At 44.8% G+C, this 25136-nt stretch overlaps 1 protein-coding gene across 1 annotated transcript in view; it reads left to right on the forward strand.

Moving 5' to 3' along the window:
- The first annotated feature begins 8627 nt into the window (after positions 1-8627).
- FECH (ferrochelatase) overlaps positions 8628-25136 on the forward strand; it is a 32520-nt gene continuing 16011 nt past the window's right edge. The window contains exons 1-4 of the mRNA XM_026496381.4: positions 8628-8904; positions 13300-13426; positions 18484-18603; positions 19976-20124. Coding sequence (XP_026352166.2) covers positions 8838-8904; positions 13300-13426; positions 18484-18603; positions 19976-20124 — 463 coding nt within the window. The 5' untranslated portion in view covers positions 8628-8837. The remainder of the gene's footprint in view (positions 8905-13299; positions 13427-18483; positions 18604-19975; positions 20125-25136) is intronic.

Genomic DNA, 25136 nt, shown 5'->3' on the forward strand with positions numbered 1-25136 from the left:
TTTCCTGATGTGGCCCTTAAAGTTGATTCTTACACCAAAACCCTCTTTACCTTTGCTACTTGTGTAGCAGACCTGCTTGAGGTTTTGAAGACACATGGGAGGCTGGTACCTAAGCAAACTGAATGACTGCAGTATTAACTTTCCCTCTTCACGGGTGTCCTGCTGCCACTTCTAGCCACCTTGCTTTTCCCTTGTTGCTCAGCCCTCCTCCCCCCTCTGCACCTGCTTGTCTCTAACATTCCCTAATTTCTTTATAGAGCAGTTCAACTCTATCAGAAGCAACCTTCCGACGTACTGGAATCACTTGTGGACCTGAAAAATACTGGTGTCTGGGCCTTATTCCAGACAAATTGATTCCAAATTTCAGGGACGGGCCCATGATATTTTTTAGAGGCTCCCCGGGCGACGCTTTTGCAGAGCTAGGTTGACCATCCTAAGTAGCTCCCTGCTACTTCTAAACTCAGCCTTAAGCCTCTCATTATTACTGTAGGTCCTCATTTAATTATTTCCCATTAGTCCCTGTAGTTGAAATGGGAAACTTGGGGCAAGGCGAAGCCTGTTCAATATTGGCCAATGGCTACAAAAACACTCTGTGTGTTTCCATTTAGCTTTCAAGGCGTATTGAGAAGTTCTCCAAGTTATGACAGCTGCCACTAATGCAGGAGTGCCTTGTGTCAGGCCATGCCCTGTCCTGTGCTTTAATCCTCACAATAACCTGAGATAATTTCTGTTAGCCCTGAGATAATGGCTGAGAAAGGTTAAAAACTTGCCCAAATGGGGCGCCTGGGTGGCTCAGTCGATTAAGCATCTGGCTCTTGATTTCGGCTCAGTTTGTGATCTCAGGGTTGTGAGCTGGAGTCCCGCGTTGGGCTTGACTTGGACCCTGCTTAAGATTCTCCCTTAAGGTGGCTCAGCTGTTAAGCATCTGCCTTCAGCTCAGGGTGTGATCCCAGGGTCCCGGGATCGAGCCCTGCATCGGGCTCCCTGTTCGGCAGGAAGCCTGCTTCTCCCTCTCCCACTCCCCTTGCTTATGTTCCCTCTCTTGCTGTCTCTGTCAAATAAATAAATAAGATCTTTAAAAAAATAAAATAAAATTGAAGAAGAAAAAACATAAAAAAAAAGATTTTCCCTTAAGCCCCCTGCATTCCCCCACCTCAAAAGGTGCCCAAAACTGCACAGGTAGTAAGTGGTAGGATAAAGTTTTAAACTCCACATCTTGAAGTACTTTAAACTTAGAATCAGTATATTTCATTCAGCCCTTCTAGGGAAAAAGATGTCATGATGTCCAAATACTTTAGTAGTAGTTGGTAATTGCTGGTGAATTAAATGATTGGGTTTCTTATGCTGAAAAGTTTCTTTCTACCTCATGGTTCATTACTAATGTGATGATTAGTGAGGAACACCAGGTAGCCATAGTTACATCTTCCCATAGAAGGTTCTGGAGTCTCTGCTTTAGTCTGAATTAACCACTCTGTTCTTGGAAGTTTTCTTGGGGTCATCTTTCACTATCCCCTTTGCCTTTCTGTACTGGACACCCTATTTCTGTATCGGACATCTTATTTCCTATATCCCCTCTTTCCCTCCTTGGTTCACCTCCTCATTTTGGTGGTACATATCCTCTAGCAGTTCACTGAGCAAGGGTGTGGGGAAAGGAGATTCACCGAGAAACTTGCATATCTAAACATGCTATTAATCTATCTTCCTGCTCGAATCATAGTCTCCCTATAAAAATGTGGGCTAGCAAGCATTTTTCCCTCAGGATTTCAAAGTCCTGGCTTCCTGTGCTGGTGCTGAGAATTCCTAGGCATTCTCATACCTGGTCCTTGACATATGACCTGTCTGTTCTGGAAACTTGTCCCCACTCTTCCGAAATTTCATGATGCTATTTCTTGGGACTTTGCATCCATCCCACTGAGTGGTTGACAGGCCCATCACATCCAGGAAATCATGCCCTTGAGTCGTGAGAAAGTTTCTAAAATTGCTTCACTGAAAGTCTCCCTTCTGTTTTGCTTTCTTTCTAAAACTGCTATTCAGGTATTAGGCCTTTTATTTCTTTATGTATTTATTTTTAAAGATTTTATTTATTTGAAAGAGAGTGAGAGAGCATGAGTGGGAGGGGCAGAGGCAGAGGGAGAGAAAATCCCAAGCAGACTCCATGCTGAGCCAGAGCCTGACACGGGGCTCGATCTCATGACCCTGAAATCATGACCTGAGTGGAAACCAAGAGTCAGACGCTTAACTGTGCCCGCCAGCCGCCCCTTCAGATATTAGGCCTTTTAAATGTTCTTTTATCTTTTTCTTTTCTTTTGCTTGCTATTTTCTGGGATTTACTTTACCCCAGTCTTTCTATTGGGTTTTTCACCTCTTAGCAGAGTAAAGGGGAAAGAAAAAATTTTTTAATTCTAATTCTGGCCTCAGAAACTTACATCTTTATGGTCTCTTACCCAAGTTTTCTTCCTGCGTCTTCCTTGTTTCTTCCATATTGTTTTCTTCTACTTGCCTGGGTCTCTCTTTCTCCTGTTAGTGGCTTTCCTCAGTTGTCAAGTGGTGCTTACTTACTTGCCGAGAATTCCCAGGACAGATGCAAATGCTCGGGTGTGTGGGTAGGAGATGTGCACGTGCTTGGCACTGCACCTGGCATCGTCAGGTCAGAGCCAGGTGTGGCCTCCCGGCAACATGACCTCCAGCCGGCCACTGGGTGCGTGGGGGCAGTCGGCTGCTGCCATGGGGGGACCTGGGCAGTCGGACTTCTTTATCTTTCTTTCAATCCATCTCGCTCTGGCATCTCACGGCCTCCCCACCTCCAGTGGTATCTGCCCGTCCTGAACCACCTCGGGATTGTCATATAAATCTCCGTGGTTCCTGTCTTAGGATGGCCAGCGTAGGATTCGGTTCTCTTGGGCCTGCTAAATCATTAACCACGTATCCATCTGCCTTCCAGCTTTCAAAGTCCTGTTGCCATGATTCCCTTTCCTTTCTTCCCCCATCCTTCTAGATCTGTGCTTGAAAGCAAACAAAACACCGCCAGCACTGTCTCCTGTCTGTTCTCCCTGCCGCGCCCATCTCGCAGTCTGTAGCCTGCACGCACTTGCTCAACTGTTCCCCTCAGCCCCGAACACCGACTGCCATGACTATCACCATCCGTTAGCCTACAGACAAAGGTCCAAGTTCTGAGAACTTTTCAGCTTGCCCCTCAGCTTAACTCTCAACCCTTCCCATCCCCGCGCAGTGGTGAAGAGAATGCCTTGCTCTCGGGCGTGCTGTGCTTTGCTGTCTCTGTGGTCTCCCCTCACGTGGAGGACATTCCAGTGCTCCTCTTCTCGTGAGTTCTGAGACCACTGGGGTGACAAATCATTCCTTCCTCCTCTCAGTCTGAAATCATCACAGACTTGTATCACCTTCTGCTCACCTCTTGCTCCCCCACTGTAAACAGATTTATTTATTTATTTATTTATTTAAAGATTTTATTTATTTATTAGAGAGAGAGACAGCCAGCGAGAGAGGGAACACAGGCAGGGGGAGTGGGAGAGGAAGAAGCAGGCTCCCAGTGGAGGAGCCCGATGCGGGGCTCGATCCCAGAACTCCAGGATCACGCCCTGAGCCGAAGGCAGACACTCAATGACTGAGCCACCCAGGCGCCCCAACAGATTGATTTATTGAATAAATAGAATAATTCCCTCCACCCCCAAATCTTAGCTGAGTGCGAAAGGCACATCTCTAGGCATCAGAATTGGAGGGCGGGGAGGTCCGAGGGTCTCAAAGCCAGGGCTATCAGTCAAGGGTGAGGGTTACAGTGGGAACTGAGCCCCAGATAAAGAGACAGGGAAGGTGCTTTTTAATTTTTTTAAAAAGATTTTACTTATTTATTAGGGAGAGAGCACGAGCTGGGGTGGGGAGGAGGGCAAAGCAGGCTCCCCGCTGAGCAGGAAGCCCAACATGGTGCTCGATCCCAGGATTCTGGGATCGTGACCCGAGCTGAAGGCAGATGCTTAACCGACTGAGCCACCCAGACCCTGAGAAGGCACTTTTTAAAAAGCTGTATGGAAATAGAACATTCATACAGAAAAGGGCATACATCATAAGCATGCAATTCCATGAATTTCCGCAAAGTGAATGCATCCTGTACCCAGCTCCTAGAATGCCCACACCTAGACAGGAAGGGCCAGACCCCTGTTTGCATGAAGTGGGGCCTCAACAGGTTGGCTTTTCTGTGATAAGAGACCTAGAAAATTGGCCAAAGAAGGTCAAGGAAGCCTGTCATCTGCCCAGGGCTCTGCATACACAATGAAAGCTTCCTGGAAAGAGTCAACTCCCCCTATTCTTACCCACCTGCAAGGAACAGCAATCCGAACCCGAGAAATGAACACCAACCCCATCTAAGACTGGTGGGATCCCTGGATCCTGGCAGAGGCAAACCAGAAAATCTCTTAGGATCCTTCCACCATGCAGGGAGCAGAGAACTCTTTGGAGAAAGCCACTCTGACCAATGTGAGCTTAAAAAAAAAAAAAAAAAAAAAAAAAAAAAAAACCACCCATAGGAGAAAATGAATGAACCTATAGGAGAAAATGAATGCATTTGGTCATGTAGTGTCTTAATACCGGCTCAGGAGCTGCAGTTTCTTTTCCACACTGCAAAGTGAACCTCTGAAACATAAGCATGGATCACTCTGCTAGAGGGACATCACCCAGTAGGACACAGTCTTGCATCACCTACAAAGTCCTGCATCGATTGGCCCAAATCTCTTGCCACTTACCCCACGCATTCTGCTCAAGACACGTGGGTCTCCTTGCTGTCCCTCAAAGGCCTCGTTATGGATTGTGTCCCCTAAAAAGACATGCTGAAATCTTCACCTCTGCAACTTGCAAATGTGACCTTATTTGAAAATAGGGTCTCTGCAGATGCAATTAAGTTAAGATGAGGTCATTAGGGTAGGCCCTTAGTCCAACATGACTGGTATCCTTAGAAGAGGGGAAAGCAGTTACAAAAGGACAGACACACGGACAAAGATGGAGGCAGAGATCCAGGGACGCAGCTGCAAACCAAGAAACATCAAGGATTGCTGGCCACTCCCAGCAGCTAGGAAGAACAGGGAAAGATTCTCCCCTACAGATTTCAGAGGGTGCAGGGTCCTGCTGGCACCTTGATGTGGGACTTCAAGCCTTCCAAGCTATACATTTCTGTGGCTTTAAGCCACTTTGTGGTATTTTTGTTCCAGCAGCCCTAGGAAACTAACACAAGCCTCGAAGGTGTTCCTGCCTTGCTCATTCCCCTGCTTGCAAAGCCCTTCCACAGAGAGCCTCCCTCACTCCCCACAGGTCTCTGCTCCACGCCACCTTTGCATAGAGGCCATGGCCAACGTGCACCCCTGAATAGCAGCTCCTGCCCCTCTCCACTCCCTTGCCTCTTCTATTTTTCTTCATGGTCCGAGTCCTACCAACATTATATCGTATATCTTTCATTTATTGTCTTCCTTGCCTTCAAAAATGTAAGCTCCATGAAAGTAGAGACAGTCCAATTCATTGCTGCAAACCCAGTGCCTACCACGTGTCTGATGTGGGCAAGCTCCCCATGTGTATTTGTTTCATAAATGAATGAGCTCCCTGAGAGTACAGCTTACCCTTTATGTTTTTATCCTTCCTGTTGCCTGATGCCATGCTTTGCTCAGGAAATGTGTATAGCTGGACTAATAAACCCATCATCACTCATGGGCTTAAGGCTCTGCGTGGTGAAGAGAGGAAGTCAAGATGCACACCACATTGGTCTGAATTGGGTGGCCTCTTTGCTGTAAAACAATTGTGGGGACCATTGATCCGATGTCTCTGAGTGATCGTTATAGCTCACCATTTGTCTGCCTCGCCCAGCCACTGTTTTTCTTGTACCGCACACCGCCCCTTCTTGCCCTGTTGTTTTTCTGATTAAGGAGACAGAATTGAGTAATCTAAATTTAGTGTGTGTAGCTCAGAGGTGCCAATCATGACAAATAATGAATTAGGTGATCCCCCTGCCCTTCCCTGAAGCATTGAGCTGAAACCAACAAGTTCATTTTATTTAGGACCAAAGGCTGAACTCAGAGTGTTGTCTGTGACAGGAGAGTGCTTTCTTCGCTAATTAAGTCACCCGGGCTCAGACAAACCCTCTCCTGTGTGGTGGGGGTGCAGCTTATCGAGTTGGCCCAGAGACTGTGCCTTTGGCCTTCTGTTTGCTAAGGGAAGTGGTATATTTTTGTTACAAATATGTAAGCCAGAAAAAAAAATGCATTTAGATGTACATATGCACACATACACACAGACACATATATAAATCTCATATATTTTTATAAATTTCTTTAGCCTTTTAAGGGCTTTTCTGGTTTTCTTAGTAAACCCATATTTAGAATTCATAGTTTCTGGGGCACCTGGGTGGCACAGTCATTTAAGCGTCCACCTCTTGGTTTTGGCTCAGGTCATGATCTCAGGGTCATGACATCAGGGACGCGAGATCGAGCCCTGCATCAGGCTCCATACTCAGCTCGGAGTCTGCTCGAGATTCTCTCTCCCTCTCCCTTTTCTCCTTCTTGTGCTCTCTCTCTCTCTCAAATAAATAAACAAATCTTCAGAATTCATAATTTCTGGGTTAAGGGCTGTGTTTTCTGATCCCTTTTGAAAAGGACCTGTATAAAACACATTTTATTTGCTTTCATTTCTTAAAACATAAAAATTTACTTGTTGGAAAGCTATTATATTTGATGTCTGTAAGAAATAAGCCATAGATTAGAAATAACAATTTTTATGATACTCTCTGTTCTGGAAAAATAACAAAGCTCTGTTTCCATCTATTCCATGTATGTATGTATGTATTTATTTTTATTTTTTGACCTATGATTCTTAATATGTGTATCAGGGAGATTTTATACATTAGGGATTTTGAATGAGTCTTTTTCAAGTTAGGAAAAATGAAAATAAAAGGTGTAAGTAAAATGTATGAAATGGTGCAAATTCATTTTTTAAATGTTATTATATTGATATATTTAATAAAGCATGTGTTGGTAGTTCCTTTCTCCTCTCTGGTCAGATACTTATCCCAGCTGTTGCTTATGTGAGATTTTGGCACCTTTGTGCATTGTCACTAATCATCGACATTTCCCTAGGAGGGGCCAGAAGATCCCTGTTATCTTCACCTAGCAGAAGAGGCACAGCCCTGGGGATGCAAGGCTGACTTATCCAGAGCCTTCCAGAGTAGCTGAGAAGAGCCCACGCATATCAGACATCTAACCCCCTCAATCCTTCCTTGTTCTTTGGACCGGTCTACACTTTGTCCAGCACAGCAGTTCAAAATGTAGAGCTTTTTTGGGCAGCTTGTTTAAATGGGTTTAAGCTTTAGGCAGAGAAGTACATTATAAAGATCACCTCTAAAGGACAAAATAAATGAATATAATTTTCATTACGAGAGTAGAGAGCCAGCAAAACATATAGGAAAGCAGTTTGGTACTTGGAGCAAGTTTTACCGTCCATTTCTCGGGGAACAACTCCCACTTGGATCTGAAGATCATGTAGGTAATATGAAAGACAATCCATGTAATATGATATTTTACATTTGGCTTATAACCATAAGGAGGACCAACTCTAATAATAAACTAACTCAATCAGGAACATAAATTTTATGCTACAGATAGGTGATTTTCAACTCAATCTAGACTCCATCTTCCAAAATATTCCATGAAGCTTGCCCCCTTACCTCCTTCAGGCCTTTGGATGTCAGTGAGAACTTCTCTGACCCATCTATTTCAAATTGCATTAGTCTCCCTTTCCCCTATCTTCCTCATGTTGCTTCCTTCTTCTTTCTAACGCTTATCATCGCTCCAAATAATACATATTCTGATTATTTTGTCTCTCCTTTAACTCCCATGTAAGCCACTTGTCTGTTGTTTTTCCAGTGCACACAGTACGTCGTCAATGCTTGTTCAACGAGTGAATAATGTTTGAGACCCTTCTGTTTCAAGGTTGGTCTTGTACCTCAGGACGCACAGAACAATGGGCAGGTGGATGTGTGGGAATGCAGGAATGGCTAGAAATGAGGGAGGTGCCTGTCGCGTGTGCGGGATTGGGGCCCGATAGCTACCTTGCAAGGGTGTGCAGATATACCCACAAACTTCACCATGCCATCCCTCCCAAAAACGCATTTGCTAGACTGGCCTTCACTTTTTCCTATGTTCTTTTTTTCTCATGTTAGCTGTATAATGTTTGTTTGTTGGTCCCACCTGTCAAACTCTGCTACATAGAGATGCTACAGAGAAATTGAATAATATGTCATTCATGAGTGTCTCATATAAAACAATTCCTTTTCCTATTCTGAAAACCAAGCATAACAAAACTGGGTCGGCACAGTTGTGAGGCAACGAGCAAACTGGAGAATTGTGGCAAAAGCGTCCTCGAATCTCAGTAAAAGTACTAGAAATGTCTGTAAAGTCCTTTGCTGAGTTGTGGCTGCGGTTCCTGCCTTGACCAGGTTGGCTGATGCAACCAGGGCATTTGTTCAGGGTGATCAGGGGCCGAGCGGGGCTCCAGTGCCAGGAACTGCCGGGTGGTGGGCGCGGCCATTAGCGCAGCACCGGGCCCCTTTCACCCCCGGGACTGCAGGACGGGCTCCCGTGAGGGGCGTGTCTTCCTTGGCCCCGCCCCCGAGGCCCAGGCCCTGCCCGGCGGGCAGCGAATGAGCAGGCGCACCGCGAGGGCTCAGGGGGCAGTAACGCAAGATAAGGCCTGGGGTGGTAGTGCCAGCAGCCCGGCGCCTTGGGGGCCGACACCCGATCGCGCCACCGCGGGAGGAACCCGGGTCCCGGGCCGAGGCTGCCCCGGGAATGCTTTCGGGCGGCACAAACATGGCTGCGGCCGTGAGAGCTGCGGCCGCCCTGCTCCGCGATCGGAGTAAGTGAGGCTGTCGCGGCCGCCACCGCCGCCGGGGTCCCTGCGACGGCGGGGGCAGCGGGCAGCTGGCTCCGGGGTCCCCCGACTTGGGGGCTTCCGGGAGCGGCGCAGGAAGCTCCGCGCGACGGGGCGAGGGGCGCCGTGGAGAAGGGACCGGAAAGGGGTCGTCCCCTGGGAGGGCGAGAGGGGGTACGTGGGTCATCTGGGGGCCCTGGGGCGCTGCCGGGAGGGGTCCTGGAGCAGCACGGGTCAGCTGGGTGGCCAGGAGCAGTGCCCAAATTTGTCACCTCCCTAGTTCTTATCTGTAAAAATCAATAATAAGCGTCAGGGGGTTGTTGTGAGCATTACGGGAGGGGGGGGTGTATTAGGGACTTGACACTGAGGATGGTAACTAAGGCATCATCGTCGTCATCACCACGGACATCTGTCCTGGGATTCCCTCCCTGGTGACGGAGGTCGCAGTGTGCCCACTGCTGCTGAATGGTGACTGGACACAGACCTGACTTATTTTTTCTAAGCAGTTCCCCAGCCCCTCAGTCTGGTGCCTACTGAGAAGGAATGGAGAGAATCCACTTTGAATTTCCATATCTTATCACAGGCGCTTTGGGAGGAAAATAATAAGGACCCAGTTTATACTGAGGGTCAGGTCACTAAGGGAACTGGGAGCAAAAGGCATTATCTTTTAAGAAGAGGAAGCGCAGTGTCAGTAACGGGGCTGAAAGGTGTATTGAATTAGTGTTTTCTTTCTTAGGCCTTTTCTGTGGCAAAATCTGACAGGTTCTACGTTTGAGGTCACAGAACAGTATGAGAAACTTTAAATGATTTGTTGTCCAGATTAGGGATTCAGAAACCATAGCAACGTGAAGATTTGGGGTCAGTTGAATTATGGACTCTGATTTTAAGATGTAGTTATAATACTTTAATCATCTTGTTGAAATGAAGGAATTAACATTATCTGGGTTAGAAAAAATTGAGTAGCATTTCTGAAAACAAATTCTGAAAGTATAAGTGTAAAAGTGAAGTTTTATACTATGTTTTTTAGCATATGAAAGAATCAATAAGAAGCTCCTGGGGTGGGCCATGTGCTGCATATACTATATATATTTTTAAATTAGAAAGTTGGTAGATTAATGAATTAGTGTTTTTTCTTTTTGGCTTTTCTTTCCAACTTTTCTACACTAAGCATCTGTGTCTTTCATAATTAGAAAAAAAATTCTGGAATAATAAAAAAAGAGTATTAGTGTTTAAATTAAGGACACTAGAACATTTTGGTGCTGTACCAGAAAATAATTCTTTTTTGAAAGCCTCCCCTCTCCAAGTGTTTATTAATAATCACCATATAGTACATTATTTCTGTTAATTTTTAAAATGGTACCTATTTTTATAAGTACCTTTTGAAATAAGCCTCATCTCCTTTGTGATAGAAAAGGGGTCCATTATATACTTAAGTACTTGTGTGCTTTTATACCCTCCCCTGCCTCACCCCTAAGCATCCAAAATATTAAATAATTTGTTTTTAGAGAACCAGTTGATACCCATGAACTTAAGTCACAGGTAAACTTTTGAATGATTCACCTTTTGGGTTTGTCCAGGAGTTGGGAAGTTTTGCTTTCTTTATATTCTCCTGCATTTTCTTAGATTTATAGCCTTCATGATTTGTAGGCCTTCCACAGCTAGTAGACTAGCAGTTCATGTCATACGTAGGGTTAGTATACCTGGTCTTAGCTCATAAATGGGCAAGGCCCTGCTGTTGAGTATTCTTCTTGTTTAACCACATGCTGTGTGCCTGGTACTGTTCTTGGGGCTGGACATAGATTTCAAAAATTTTTCCTAATCTTCACAGCGGTCCTGCAGGGTTGGCCTTATCACTGTTTTACAGATGAGAAAAGTGAGGCTTGGAGTAGTTCTTTGAGTTGTCCAAGTACTGCCACACAGCCTGTTTGGTGCTACCTGGGATTTCCACTAGATCTCTGTGGCTCCGGAACACATACGCTCTATGCCACACAATGCTGTCTGTGCCTTTAGATTTCTCTTAAGCTGTGAACCGAGTATATTCCGGAGTCTCAGTTGGTCCTTTGTTTGAATAGTTACTTTAAACAACTTTAGCTACATGTATACTAATCCTTTGGTTGAAAACTACTCTTTGTTTCTCTGGAACCTTCACATCATTAGGGGAGGGGAGTGTCATGGAGACGTTCTTGAGAGGTGGGTGTATTAGCCCTAAGTCCTGAGCACAGAGGATCCGTTATTAGCAGCATTGCCCTGAGAAATTGTTCAACCACAGAGGATTGTGTAAGTATAGGGCATGGTGATAGATCAGCAGCTTCAAAAGCTCCCAGCTCCCGAACTGTCCTAGGAAATACTAATGTACTAGTTGAGGACTCTAGTCTCACCCTGATTCCCTTCTGCCACTCCCTTTTTAAGATTCACAGGGGGAAATCCTACTACCAGCAGTCAAATCATGTAATGCCCAAATTCTATTCTGATACCCCATGGAATACAGTATAATCTCATTCATATAAGGAATTGCAGACATTGTGGCATGATTGAGAACCTGGTTAAATCTCATGCAGTTCAGAATTGAACTCGTCTAAAATAAGGAGATGTGAGTTGGTTTGAGACTTCATTTGAGCAGCATTGAACTTCTTTATGTCAATCTTTTGCACTTCCACTTTGAGTTAATAAGGCCTATTCAGCACAAGCTCACGTAATTGGCTCTGTTGGGAATGTGCACAATATGGATAGCTGGAAATCTAAGGGGCCTGGAGATACCATTCTCCTATGTCTTATAGACAGGGTAGGTGAAAAAAATCAGAGCAGGTGTAGTTCCTATGCCCTAGACGCTTACAAATGAAACTAATGCCAGCACTAATCATATATAGCTGGTGCTGTGCCGAGCACGTCACTGGTCTCATCTGCCGTAAGGATCCTCATAGCAAGGTGTTGTCATTTTACTGGGGAAACTAAGGCTCAGAAAGAGTATGGCCTGTCCCCAGTACATTACTCGTAAGTGGCAGAGCTGGATGCAGTCAGATCTGCTGGTCCATAGCCCGAGTTCCTTACCAGGACGCCTCTGACTCATAAGTAGGAGGAGGGTAGAAGGAGACTGATCTCAAGTTGGTTTCAGACCAGCTAGTTTGAGAACAGGGAAGGGAGAGGTCATGTATACAGTTTGGGGCACAGCAGTAACCACTGTCCCACATTGCCATCTTGACCTACTGTATAGCTTCAGTTTAATTTCACTGTATGTCGTTTAAGGATGAATATTCTTCATGCTACAACTAAATAGGGCCCATAGACTCCTCACAGTTCAGGTGGCTTCACCAGGTCCACACCTAACTCTTGTGGAGGCCAGGACAAGAGTGCCAATGGAGACCCACACATCATATGTGGGATAGCAAGCTAACAAGCTGGGAAGTGTGTTCTCTTCTCCACTACTGGCAACTAGACCTTCATCACGCCCTGAAAGGGTGCACTGTTAAGCTCTTCAGAGTTCCTACAGAAATGTCACGGCCTTGGGAGAGCTGCCCCTGGCCTGCAGGCTTCCCTGCTTCTCTTTTCACTGCTGGTTCTGCCATGCATGGTGAAGAGTCTTGTGCATACACCCGAGTGGACACTCCAGTCTGTGTGTACAAGCTCTGTTCTTGCCCCGCAAATAGCTACCCTTCAGGTCAAGAATCTCATGCACTGACGGCACAGTCAGCTCTCAGGAGGCTAGATCTAGGAAGGAGGCCTGTGCAGACCCCGGCAGTGAGTATGGGGCTCTGGGGACAGGGAATTCTGGGGTTCTGGGTCCTGGGAGACTGGTCAGGAACATGGGCCGTGGACTCAGGGGTCCGTGAATCCTTGGCTGTGGAGATTGCATACCCCATGGGGAGAGCTGCTCAGAATGGGCCTCTCAAGTAGAGGGCACAGTCCAAGGGCAGGGCTGGGGTTCTCAGCACCAGTGCTTTATGGGAGAAGCCTTATAGGCAGATGAGGTCTGTGCAACTGACAGTGGAAAACTGGCTCGACTGCCACTCCCTAAATCAGTGGCTCTTAGCCTGTCCTGCAAGCTTCTCACCTTTCACAAGAGCAGCACACTGCTGCCAGTAACTTCCAGAAACGTGCAGTGATTCTCATGAGGGATCTTGTCAAAATCTGCTGAGGCAGAGCGAGGAGGTGTGTTTCTAAAAAGGCACCTTGCAGGTCCTGATACACTGTCCTGGGAGCACCACCTCATCCCCGCAGAGGTAAAGATGAGTGCTTTTACCCATGTGCAGAGAAATGCTGGGAAAATCACCTGTGCTGCAGCATCTCTTTAAATTTTAAATCCAGGACTGATGCTCTGAGGACCTCTTACAAAGTGATTACTTCCCAGCTAGATTTCATGCTCTTACTTTAATTTTGTCACAGTGATGCATGGCGGCTCAAGGACCTGCCAGCCATGGAGGTGCCAGTCGATGGGAGCCACGGCGGCAGCTACCACAGAAACAGCCCAACGTGCCAGAAGCCCCAAACTGCAAGTTCAACCAGGGAAGAGGTATGACTCTAATTTTAGGTACTAATAAGAATTTTTTTTTCTTGATGCCAACACCTGTGAGTGGATACAAGCTGCCTTAGGAGGAAAGCTGCTGGGGAATGCCAGTGTGTAAGGAGTGGGGTGTGATTTTCTTGGCTTTCTTTCAGTAGCTGGAAAACTACAGCTCTCTCTCTCTGTCTCTCTCTCTCTCACACACACACACACACCCCTAAGGTTTTAAAATTTTTTTGAAATTTTTTATAGATTTTAAAATTGTTCATTAAAAAATTTTCCCCCGGCTTTATTGAGGTATGATTGACAAGTGAAAACCCCACAGGGCTTATGTTAAAGGACACATAGCTCAGTACAGTCTGCAGATCATGCAGGAATTTAGTTCTGGAATATGTCATGTAACACAAATTATATGTATGCTGGAAATGTATTAATGAACCTAACATAATTACACCTATGAAGTGTATGTCCTGTATAGGGTAAAGAATAATCTGTCAAGAATTTCTGTAGTAAACTCTGCCCATTGTTTTTCACGGTTAACACCGTGAACCTAATTAGAAATGACATAATGTGATTTGAGATTTATTAAAGGAATAAAGTACCAGTTTTGTACTTCACCCCTGCTATTTGCTGGTGGATGTCAGCAAGCGTGGCGTTGTTGTTGGGTGCCCCTTCCGTAACAGAAGCCACAGCTGTTCTTAAGTCTTCCTTGGTACAGAGGCAACACGAGACTCTAAAAAGCAGTTATTTAGATGAGTACCAGAACTAGCACGCTTCAACACTAGGGAGTGAGGTGAAAGAAGGAAAGTCTCTGTCAACTATTAACTCCTTGACCTTCCTTCTAGACTAGACGTTCCATGAAAGCAATACAGCTATGAAAATGAATAGTCTTATTTTGTGTTTGTTATTTTTCATTGTGTGATCCTGGGTACATTGGTTGAACACTGAGTAAACTAAGGTTTTGGGGGGACAGAGCCTTAGGGGTGGGGCCCTCATCCCTTTTCAACTCTCTGGCCTCCTAAATGATCGAATCTGGTGAGGAAAGCAGGAAGCAGATGCCGTCTCTGTCCTGGCAGCATGGACACCATTCCCCCTTGCCCCCAGGCCCCTCCTGTCTCACCTCCGCTATGGTACAAAGTGCTTTAAGTACTTAGGGTTTAGAGTGAGTATTTGGTGTAACCTGAAGAACCTGATTCAATGTGGAAGCCAGGGAGAATCATTATTTCACTACTCTATTATCCTAGTAGCAGAGGCCAATGATATAAATAGCCTTAATATTAAAATTATTAAAATTAAATAAAAATCTAAAAAATATGTAAATTCCATTAATTAACTTTATATCATATTTATACAGAAGAAATGGGTTCATTTTAGGAAATATAGACAGGCAAAAAAAAAAAAAGATTAAAAAAATCACTGATTGAGAATCTCATCACCCAGTATTATGTCTCTATGTCCATACCTATTGATATTTATTCAGTGTATATTTACCAAAATGTGACAGTCCTGTGCATAGTATTTTTATAGTTTCTTCTTTTTAAATTTAATAATATATCCACCATGTAAATATAAATATTCACCATTATTTTAATAGCTTGTGTATTTTATTTTTTAATTTTTAATTTTTTAAAGATTTTGTTTATTTATTGAGAGAGCAAGAGAGAGCACAAGTGGAGGGGGTGGTGGGGAGAAGGAGAAGCAGACTTCCCACTGAGCCGAGAGCCTGATGTGGGGCTCAATCCCAGGACCCGGAGATCATGACTTGAGCCAAAGGCAGATGCTTAACCAACTGAACCACCCAGGTGCCCCTCTTTATCTTTATATATCTTTATGCTGACTATATACAGTATAATAGAATTATTCTGTATCTTTATTAATTGATGATCTCAAGTTTACATTATGGACAATTAGTATTTCAAAGGAAAAACCTCATATTTTGAGAGTCCCAGAATATAACAATGGCAAAGTGGTAAAACCTTTTCACGTGAGAAGTTTTAAATACGTTGTGCTATTTATACTTTTACATTCAAACAAAGGGGGCTTGACATTCAGAGCTTGGTGTCAGATGGCCTCTGTCTGGAGGGGACGAGAGAGAGACCATGCCTAAAGCTTTGCACTTCACATTCTCGCATAGAGGGTGTCAGCCAAGGACAGCTAATGCGCCATTCGTCATGCACAACACAGTTTGGAATTAAGTGCATGTGTATTTAGGTATTTTCAAATCGTGTGCATCTCTTTCATGTGTAAGATCATCATGGTTTACAAAACGTGGGTTTGCAGGGCAGGGTAACATCCAATTTAAAGCCACTCTTGTTCTGAGCTCAGGTGTTATAGATGGAAAACAGTTCTAAATCTCGTTTGCACATTGATACCCTCTGTGGCTTAGGTAAGTCTCTTAGCTTGGGGTTTCTTAACCAGTAATCTGTTAACTGGCAGCAATCCATGGAAAAATGCGCTTAATTTATTGTGAGTCACAGATTTTGAGGGTGAGAGACAGGATCCCAGAACACTGGTGGTCTAAGTAGAAAGATTAAGGGAGTATTACAATTTCACAATATAACGAATATGGAATTTTCAGGTATCAAGAAAGGAAAACTAAATACCAGCTTGTTAATTCATTGATAGGACTCTTGGTCAGAGGAGGTGGAAAAGTTGTAGGACAATGACCATCGTCCAGAATAGTTGCTTGGTTTAGTAAAAAGGAGAAGTAAACCCCCTTCTTCTAACCCAGTGGTTCTCAGTAGAGGGAGGGGGGTACCCTCCCCTCCCACCCTCCAGACATATTTGGTGATGTCTGGAGGCGTTTTTGGTTGTCACAACTTGGCGGGTGTGTGTGTTTGTGTGCGCTGTTGCCATCTAGCAAATAGAGGCCAGGATGCCACTGAAACCCTACGGCGTACAACACGGCCCTCCACAGCAAAGGATCATCCAGCCCAAAATGCGGTAGTGCCGAGGAAGAGAAACGCTGGTCTAAGACAATGATGTGAAAAGTGAACCAAGTTCATCCTTATAATGGGGTCTAAATGGGAAGATCCCTGACTTCACTGGCATGCAACACTCCCCTTACCCCAAGAATTGGTTCTTATTTTGAAAATTTAGGCTGAGAATTCAGATTTCTGCCTCATTCCCCTGTAGTGCATTCGCTCAAGAAAACAGTGTCCACCTGTATACATTTGACACACTCCGCTGCCTCACATTATTGCCAGATGTTAGCGTTTGTTTAAAAATTGCAATTAAAATGTCCTCGTGCTCTCATTGGCTTTAGAACACATTAGGAACAGTCTTCCAAAGAGCCGTCTCAGCAGGATGGGCTCAGTCACTGCAGTAGTTTGAGGTGGTCTGGATGTAGGAGGGTTAGAAAGTGGGACCCCCTCCGCATTTGTAATAATGGTGTTTTAAATAAACCTCAGTCTGGTCATTTCTCAGCTGCTTTATCAAGAATGAATGGAGACTACATCCATCCGTGCAGTGGAATATTATTCAGCCATAAAAAGGAAAGAAGTGCTGATTCATGCTATCACATGGATGAACCTTGAAAATTTTATGCTAAGGGAAAGAAAGCAGACACAAAGGGCCACATATTATGTGATTCTATTTGTACGAATAGGCAGATCCGTAGACCTAGAAAGCAGGTTAGCAGTTGCCAAGAGTAAGCAGGAGGGACAGTGGGGAATGGCTCTAGTGGGGGCGGGGGATATTCTTTCAGGGTAATGAAAATGCTTAGGAATTAGATAGTTGTAATGGTCACATAACTTGGTACATATATTAGAAACCACTGAATTGTAGTTTAAAGTGGCAGATCTTATGGTTTGTAAATTATGTCTAAATTTTTACAAATTCAAAAAAACAAAAGCATGAATGGAAGAAACACCCCTTGTCCGTTAGTGCCCCACCTGCAGACTCGTTCACCACCGTCACAGGGCTACCATTCACGGGAACACGCAGGCCTCCAGTTTTCCAGGCTCTCATCTCTGGGTATGACCTCAGAGTTCCCAGTCTCCAGTCTTGGGCTGCTGGCGGCTACCGAAAGCATGCGGGAGACACTTGGTCCCACTCTGGCTCCATCTTGCGCCCTGAAGGGGTTTAGGAATTGAGAACTCCTCTTGGCCTGGTTCACTCTAGTCTGTGTAGGCTCCATACTCTGGATTTTACAAGTTTAGAGTTTGCATAGTCCTTTTGTTTATTTAACTTCCCCCAAACGGCTTGATTTTCTTTTTGCTTCTTCTGGTTCATTCAGTGCTTGAATCTTTCGCTTGGAACCTATTTGAATAAGTTAGAGCAATTTCTTGCAGGAATCCCCCAAGCAGGGGCTCCCGATGGAAGATGGAGAGGTGAGGGCAAAGTGAGGAGTGTACTTTATTATAATGGGAGGCTCTGAAGAAGGAGCGAAGGCAGGCTCCGGAGAAGCCAGCAGAGTAGCAAGAAGTAATGTGTCAGTAATAATTTAATGTAATAATTAAAGAGAAGGAGCAGATAAAGGAATTAGAGATGGGCTGGTGTTATAACTTGGAAGTTTAAATTTCTGGGAAAGCCCATGGCTTCTCTGTGTATAATAGAACTTCTATGTTTCAGATCATGCTAAATAAGTATGCTGTCTATTTAATTCTCAAAACCAGCTTTTGAGGTGATAGTGGACACTCTGTCTTATTGATGAAGAAACTGACATTTGGAGAGACCAAGTCATTTGTGTATTCGTAAGGCATTCACACGAACAGTTGCTCCAGCCTCAGCACAATTGTAGATTTATACCTTGGCTCTCAGTCCCCAAGGAATGGGATCTTTGTTCAGGACTGGCCGTTTAGTGGAGGAACGTTTCAAGCCCAGAGAAGACCTGCGTCATGCATGGAGCTAGGAGACCGAGGCCAGAGTCAGAGCTGGGACCATGTGCAACCGGAGGCCTCGTGCGTTCGCAGATAGGTAGCCGTGGGATGCCAGTGCACTGCTCTGTAGGTCTGTACCTTTGCTTTGAACAGATTAGATGTGAGTTTGCTAGCTGAACCAAGATTGTACCCTAGAGGAGAAAATAGAAAGTTACAAATCAACCATTGCATTTTTTTTTTCTGTAGGAAGCCGAAAACTGGAATATTAATGCTAAACATGGGAGGCCCTGAAACGCTGGGAGACGTTCACGACTTTCTCCTGAGGCTCTTCTTGGACCGAGACCTCATGACGCTTCCTATTCAAAAGTAAGACATGTCTAAGCACCTGTGCTTCTTCCTAACTTGTGCAGCGCCTCTTGCCGTACACGTACCTCATTCCTTCGGTTCAAAAAATAAATGGTTTTAATGCATATCTGGTAGTGGTTAGAGCAGCATTATTATTTTCGTAGGTATAAAAGGGATTTGATATTGAAAGAATTGCAGGGGAGAGGGAAAGCAATTTGGGGGGGATTCCCCTTGAGCCCTTTCCTCCCCAGAGCTCTGGAAATTGCAATTGTCTTGACACAGCTGATGTCCCTTTAAAGACTGTTACAGGTATATTTGTACTTGGCACTCAGTGGCTGATTAATACTCAGGGAAGCAATGATTAGTATTCATTCATACTGTGAACATGGACTGTGGCTGTCTCTTTCCTTCCATCCTTCCCTCCCTCCTTCCTTCTCTTCTCTTTTAAAATAGATTTTTGTAATGAAAAATTTATACATCGTATGATAACAAATGCAAATAGCGGAAGAATGTTCACAGTAAAAAGCAAGTGTCCCTTTCCTTGGGGCTCCACCCTTCTAGTTACCTACTTGGGAGGTTACAGATGGAACCAGAAAGAGAGAAATCTGTAATTGTACAGATGTCTTTCTGGTTACGTTTAGAAATAGTTCTTGCATATGCAAACATATACGTATCTTTATTTATAGATATAGATATATAGGTATACATGCACATATATATCCTCCTTGTCTTTTTCAACACAAATGTGAATGTACTTATATACATTATTTAACACTTGGCTATTTTTTTTTTTTTTGAAACTTAATGTATCTTGGAGATAGTTCCATAACAGATTATATAGATCTGGTTTATTTTTTTTTCCATGACTGTATAGAATTGCATTGTTTGATCATACCTTAGTTTATTTAACCTGTGGCTCATGGTGGGCATTGACGTTGTTTACGTATTACCCTGAACATTCATGTGGTGTGCGTACATCTTTCCTCACATATGCAAATGCATTTATGATTAATTTGCATTTTCTTAAAGTAAGAGGAATATATGCTTCCTATTGCCTCGTGTATCCCAGTTCCTACTAGGAGTAGAACCAGGAAGTGTTAAAACAGTGGCTCGCACGCATCCTGGGTGTGTGTGCCTGAGTGTTTGGTGTCCTGAGCCTTCAGGCCGTGTTGCTAGAATAACACGTGGGGCAGAGGTGGCTACTCTTCAGAGAGTGTTTAGTTTTCTCTCTCTACTCAAGGCCAAAAGAGCTGGCTGTTGTCACTCAAAGCTTCTGTTAACGGCTTTATCTTCTTAGGCTCTTCTTACAATTTTCCTTATCTTTTCTATTGAGTAGTTTCTGAGATTGCTAAGGTGGAGTAAAATCCACTTACCTACCTGTTAAATGATTTAGTAAGCTGGCACCAATCATCGCCAAACGCCGAACCCCCAAAATTCAGGAGCAGTACCGCAGGATTGGAGGCGGGTCTCCCATCAAGATGTGGACCTCCAAGCAAGGAGAAGGCATGGTGAAGCTGCTGGATGAGTTGTCCCCACACACAGGTACCGCGCTTCTTAATCAATCTCTCCTTAGGCTTGTTCTTACAAATTAGATCTGAAGTCCCAAACACTTGGATGGTAGATGCAGTTCTGTGTACCCGCAGCCCTTGATCTGTGGGGGTTCCTATATGATGCACGGTCCCTTAACTCCGTTCTCCAGCCATTATCCTTTGTCCTTGGCCGTGTAGCCTGTTACTTCCTTATGTTACAGAGGAAAGAGCTGAAGGTTTGGAACTTTAGTTTCAAAAGGAAGTTTGAGGTGTGTGTTAAGTTGAGCTAGACTGTAAGGAAGAGGCCACATACCGTGAATAAAAGATGTGTATCTCACTGCTCCGGAAAGAAATCTTTGGGAAATGGATCAGGGCTGCTGTTCGTGCCTTTTCTTTCTGTGCGGAAAGCTAATTAGATGAACAGAGCAGAATTAGTTAGCTGTCGCGGCAGCCGTGAGACTGTAAGCAACTTTCAGCAACTGTTCTCAGCTCTCAGCAATACTGGCTAGTGTGAGGAACAAGGAGGATTGCGTGCAGCTGGTAACCGGCTTCTGAGAACCTCAAATGCAGAAGAATAATGTGCAGAACGAAGCACTAACTACACGAATGAATTGTAAGTGCCGTATTTAGCTGCGTTCAATACACATTCAAGATTGCAGGACACACCATCGTTCTTATATATACTAAGACCGGAAACTGCCGGTTAATTTTAAGACGGCATCTGTTGCAGATGTGGCCCAATAGGAGAAATGTTAAACCAAGAAATGTGCATATAAGGCACATGAAATACATTAATTACAGATGCATTTTGGGGCTTCAGAATGAGAACAGGAGTGTGACACAGTGGGGGGCCTCAAGGACAGCCTCCCCTCCAGGCGGGACCAAAAGCATTCACTCTGCTCTGAGAAAACACCAGTGAGTGTCACTTCAAGCTGCTCTCAGAGGCCACTGGTTCCCATCACATACAGGGACAAAGGCTCTAGCTCAGCTCATCTCACTTGGAAAATTGTTCAGTCACGCTTCTGAGTCTCGGGTGTGCTTCCTGCCTTCGCTGGTGGCCCAAGGGCATTTCTTACACAGTTCAGCCACTCGTACCACGATGTATCTTGAAAACGTTAGGTGAGGGAAACTTGGCTGTGCCCTACTCACACCTACCTGAGAGAAAACAAGCCCTCTAGTCTAACAGTTTATCACGATAAAAGGTTTAGTGTGAATCAGATCTGCAGTTGCTCTGCTGTCTTCAGTGGAAAAAAGAGGTGGCAAGATGCCATTTTTTTTCTGTTGATGTGGTAGTATAGTACCCGTCATCATCAAGGATCCCAGCAGAGCTGTTAGACTCTAAAACGGAATACAGACGGAGAGCATCCTTCCCATCTCCCCTCTGTCCATGGTGAGGCTGCTGGGTTGTCCGGATCAGACAGGCATAGCCATGGCCTCAGCCTCCCAAGTTGGCCTGGAAAGAGTCCCATGGAATGAACTAGATTTAAATCACTTACTATCAAACATCTGATTATTTTAATCTGTGGTCATCTAGTACAAAGGTAGTTACATCATCTAGATTCTAGGATTATGCCCGGCTTTGGTAGGGACCAAAGAATAGTAATTTCCACTTCGTATTTTCATAGTCAGAATTATAAGTGATTTTTAAAAAATCAGTTATTAAGCATTCCAGCTTATAGAGACTTATATGAAAAAGTAAAGTCTATTATTCTTCATTGTAGCTTTGGGGATAAGTTTAGCGTATCCATGAAGTATCATCAGCTCTGGTTTGCCTCTCCAGTCACTAAATCATTACTAATGTGATGGGAAATCATCTTTCTTCCTTTCTCACTCCGTTCACTTGCCCATTTGATCATTTACATACCTGCTTTTTCATGCACGAATCCCCACCCATTCTTCCATCTAGCTAGCCACCAGGTGCTTGTAAGCACTGACATGCTCAGGTACAGCGATAAGGGATAAAGTAGTGAATAAGTCACACCCTTACCTTCATGGAACCGAGTTTCCTGGTTGTTTTCATTGAAGCAGGGAGTAAATTGTCTTAGGGGCTACTTTTCGTTTCTCTGGATCTGAGAAGCTTGTGCAGGGCATGGTCCTGGGAGGGCTTTGGTACTGATGACCCTTTGACCTATCACTGTCCTCTGTGGCCCACACTTGGGACCCTTGGAACAGGCAAGTTAAATTATTGCTCTCTCCTGCACGGTAGATGACCACCTGACGGTTTTGGCCGATCTGTTATGGGGGCATGGTAAAGATGCTCCATAAGGCCCAAGACTGTCCACTCGTTCATTCATCAGTGGCGCCCTGAGTGCCCTGCACTGTTCGATACTGCTTTTCAAAGTCAAGAAATATGGTTTCTACTTACAAGAAGCTTCCAGTCCAGGGAGACCCTGTGATTGCAGCCTAGTCTCCTTAAGGGGCAGAGAGAAAATCTTTTTTTTTTTTTTTAGATTTTATTTATTTATTCGACAGAGATAGAGACAGCCAGCGAGAGAGGGAACACAAGCAGGGGGAGTGGGAGAGGAAGAAGCAGGCTCATAGCGGAGGAGCCTGATGTGGGGCTCGATCCCATCACGCCGGGATCACGCCCTGAGCCGAAGGCAGATGCTTAACCGCTGTGCCACCCAGGCGCCCCAGAGAGAAAATCTTTTAAGACTTACTGGAGAGATGCTGTACAAAACGGGTAGGAAGGCCAATGATCACACAGAATGCAGATAGAGGAAAAATGAAATAGTCTCAAGGTTTGGAAGCTGCTTTGGGGGAGCTTTGTGCTGACGACCAAGATTATCAGGTGTGGCTCTGTGGCTCTGCCAGGGGCTCAGCCAGATTACCTAGAAAGAGGGTCCTTGTCCTGCTACTTAATGCTTTGCAGAATAGACCTGAGCCAGCCGTGAAGACCCAGGCGCCTCATCCCCTTTGTGTGGCTTTTCCTTCCTGTTTTCTCTGACCCTCCCTTCATTCCTCTCTTTTTCCTTCCTCTTCCCTTCATACTTTCACTCAAAACCATAAAGTATACTTTTAAACTATGTCTAGTTGTTTATTCCTATTGGGAAAAAAGTTCTCTTTAGGCAAAACAGTGTGATGATTACGAACAGATAGAAATGTTTCAAACTCTCATTTTTTAGGGAGGTAGTTTTTGCTTAGTAGCTGGTATAGAAATTTCAGCTTGCCCTGGCTTTGTGTAGAATTGACTATTAAGTTATACGGTCAGTTTAATGCGGGAATATAACTTGGAATTGGTTTCATACAGTTACACTGCAGTACAGGAATTGAGGGAATACAGAAGGAAAATAGGTGAGAAGTGTAATCATTTCACGAAAGTCTAAATCTAAAATACATTTAAAAAATGGCAGTTTAGTTTTGTAGACTGTGACGGCTCTTGATGAAGCTGTAAATGCATGCTACTCCGTAGAATGAGTCCGTTGTTCTTTACAGGGTGCATGGTGGGGAAGAGCATGGGCTCTCTTCAGATGGAGCTGCCTTCCCCAGTCCTGGCTGTAGGCCTTCAGGCAGATGACTTACCCACTCAGCCTCATCTCGAAAATGGGGGTGATAACAGAACCCCACTCCTACAGTCATTGTGAATATTACATAAGGTAATCACGAAAGGCATCAGCCTGGTGCGTGACATGATAAAAATTCAATAAACGTGAGCCTGTATTATTATTCATCGTTGGCCTAGGGCTCATGATGTGATACAACTCAAAAAGTGTGATGCTATCTATTTCACACCTTTCTCTCGAGTCATGTACAAAGCAGACATTTGAACTGTGGTTTGGAAATTAATGAAGTTTCACTGCTTAAAAATCCAACTCAGAGTTCTTTTTTTTTTCTTTTCCTGGTGACGGGTCACCAAAGACTTGGCGGGGCCGCAGCTCCGAGGGTAGACTAGGCTAGGCCGGCGAGTGGCCTTCGGGAAACATTTATTTCTCCAGGCGAGGCCCAGTCAGAGAGAGCACATTGCCGTTCTCCTGCAGTACGTGTGTGCAGGCCAGGCCCTCTTTATAAAACAGTCTTATCTGTTCCTTCCAGAGTATTTTACCCTCCCTCACTTCAAAGCAAGGTCACTACCCTGCCTTTATCTGCAGGGGCCGCCACTCCACCTCTGGGTTCTGCAATATTTGAGGAACTCCCAGGCCCCAGGAGCTTAGGCTGCAACTTTTCAAGGGTGGAAAGAGAATGCCAGAAGCTGGTTGGCCTGCAGCATTGGAGCATCTTACCCTAGCAATCTAGTAATAGGATTGTCTCAGAATAGATTAGAAGGCAGATTCCACTGCAGCCTCAGCTTAGGTCCCCCAGAGCTCCTCAGACGGGGACTTGGTAGTGGGATAGTTGGCAGTTTTCGGATGAACCACGTAATCTTCGGTCCGTCAGTCATTTGGACTTTGCTTACAGCATCAGGCATGCTGGTGTATTTTAACTGCAGTTCATCATTTGACACAAGAGAACGTAAAATTGGTGGCCTAGAAGGGACAGACTGCAAAATGATTCCCCTTACACCCTTACCTTCCTCTTTTGTGGTCCCCAGCCAGAGACCGTCAGAGCAGCCCATCCTTCCCACGCACACACACGCTTCTCCTTTCCATCATCTGTTCCTGTCCTTGGGAACATGTACTGATTGCCCGTTCCCTGTGTCCCGTCACTGAGGAACCGTTTATACAGATACACGAACAGTGAACACGTTACCTTTTCCTTCACTTTAGCCTAAACAATTCTTGTGGCTCTTTCATGTCCCATACTTAGTGGCAGCCCCTGCTCACGCTCGGACAGTAGCATCATCTTGGTTCTGTTACGACTTAACATTTATGTTGCGTATTCCCAGTGTGATCCCTGAGTGGGAGCTTTGTCCTATGAAATAACAGGAACTTTCAGTTTTATGATTTTCTAAATGTCTAAGAAATTGTGTGGTGGTGGGTGCTTTTAAGATCCAGGACAAGAAGATGGGGAAGGACAGAGGAGGGGCAGGAGACGGGGTTTGTAAGGAATACGCAGGGAAGGAGGGCAGGGGCGTATACCGACTTGGGC

This window comes from Ursus arctos, unplaced genomic scaffold (genome assembly GCF_023065955.2).
Source record: "Ursus arctos isolate Adak ecotype North America unplaced genomic scaffold, UrsArc2.0 scaffold_17, whole genome shotgun sequence".
NCBI classification, from domain to species: domain Eukaryota; kingdom Metazoa; phylum Chordata; class Mammalia; order Carnivora; family Ursidae; genus Ursus; species Ursus arctos.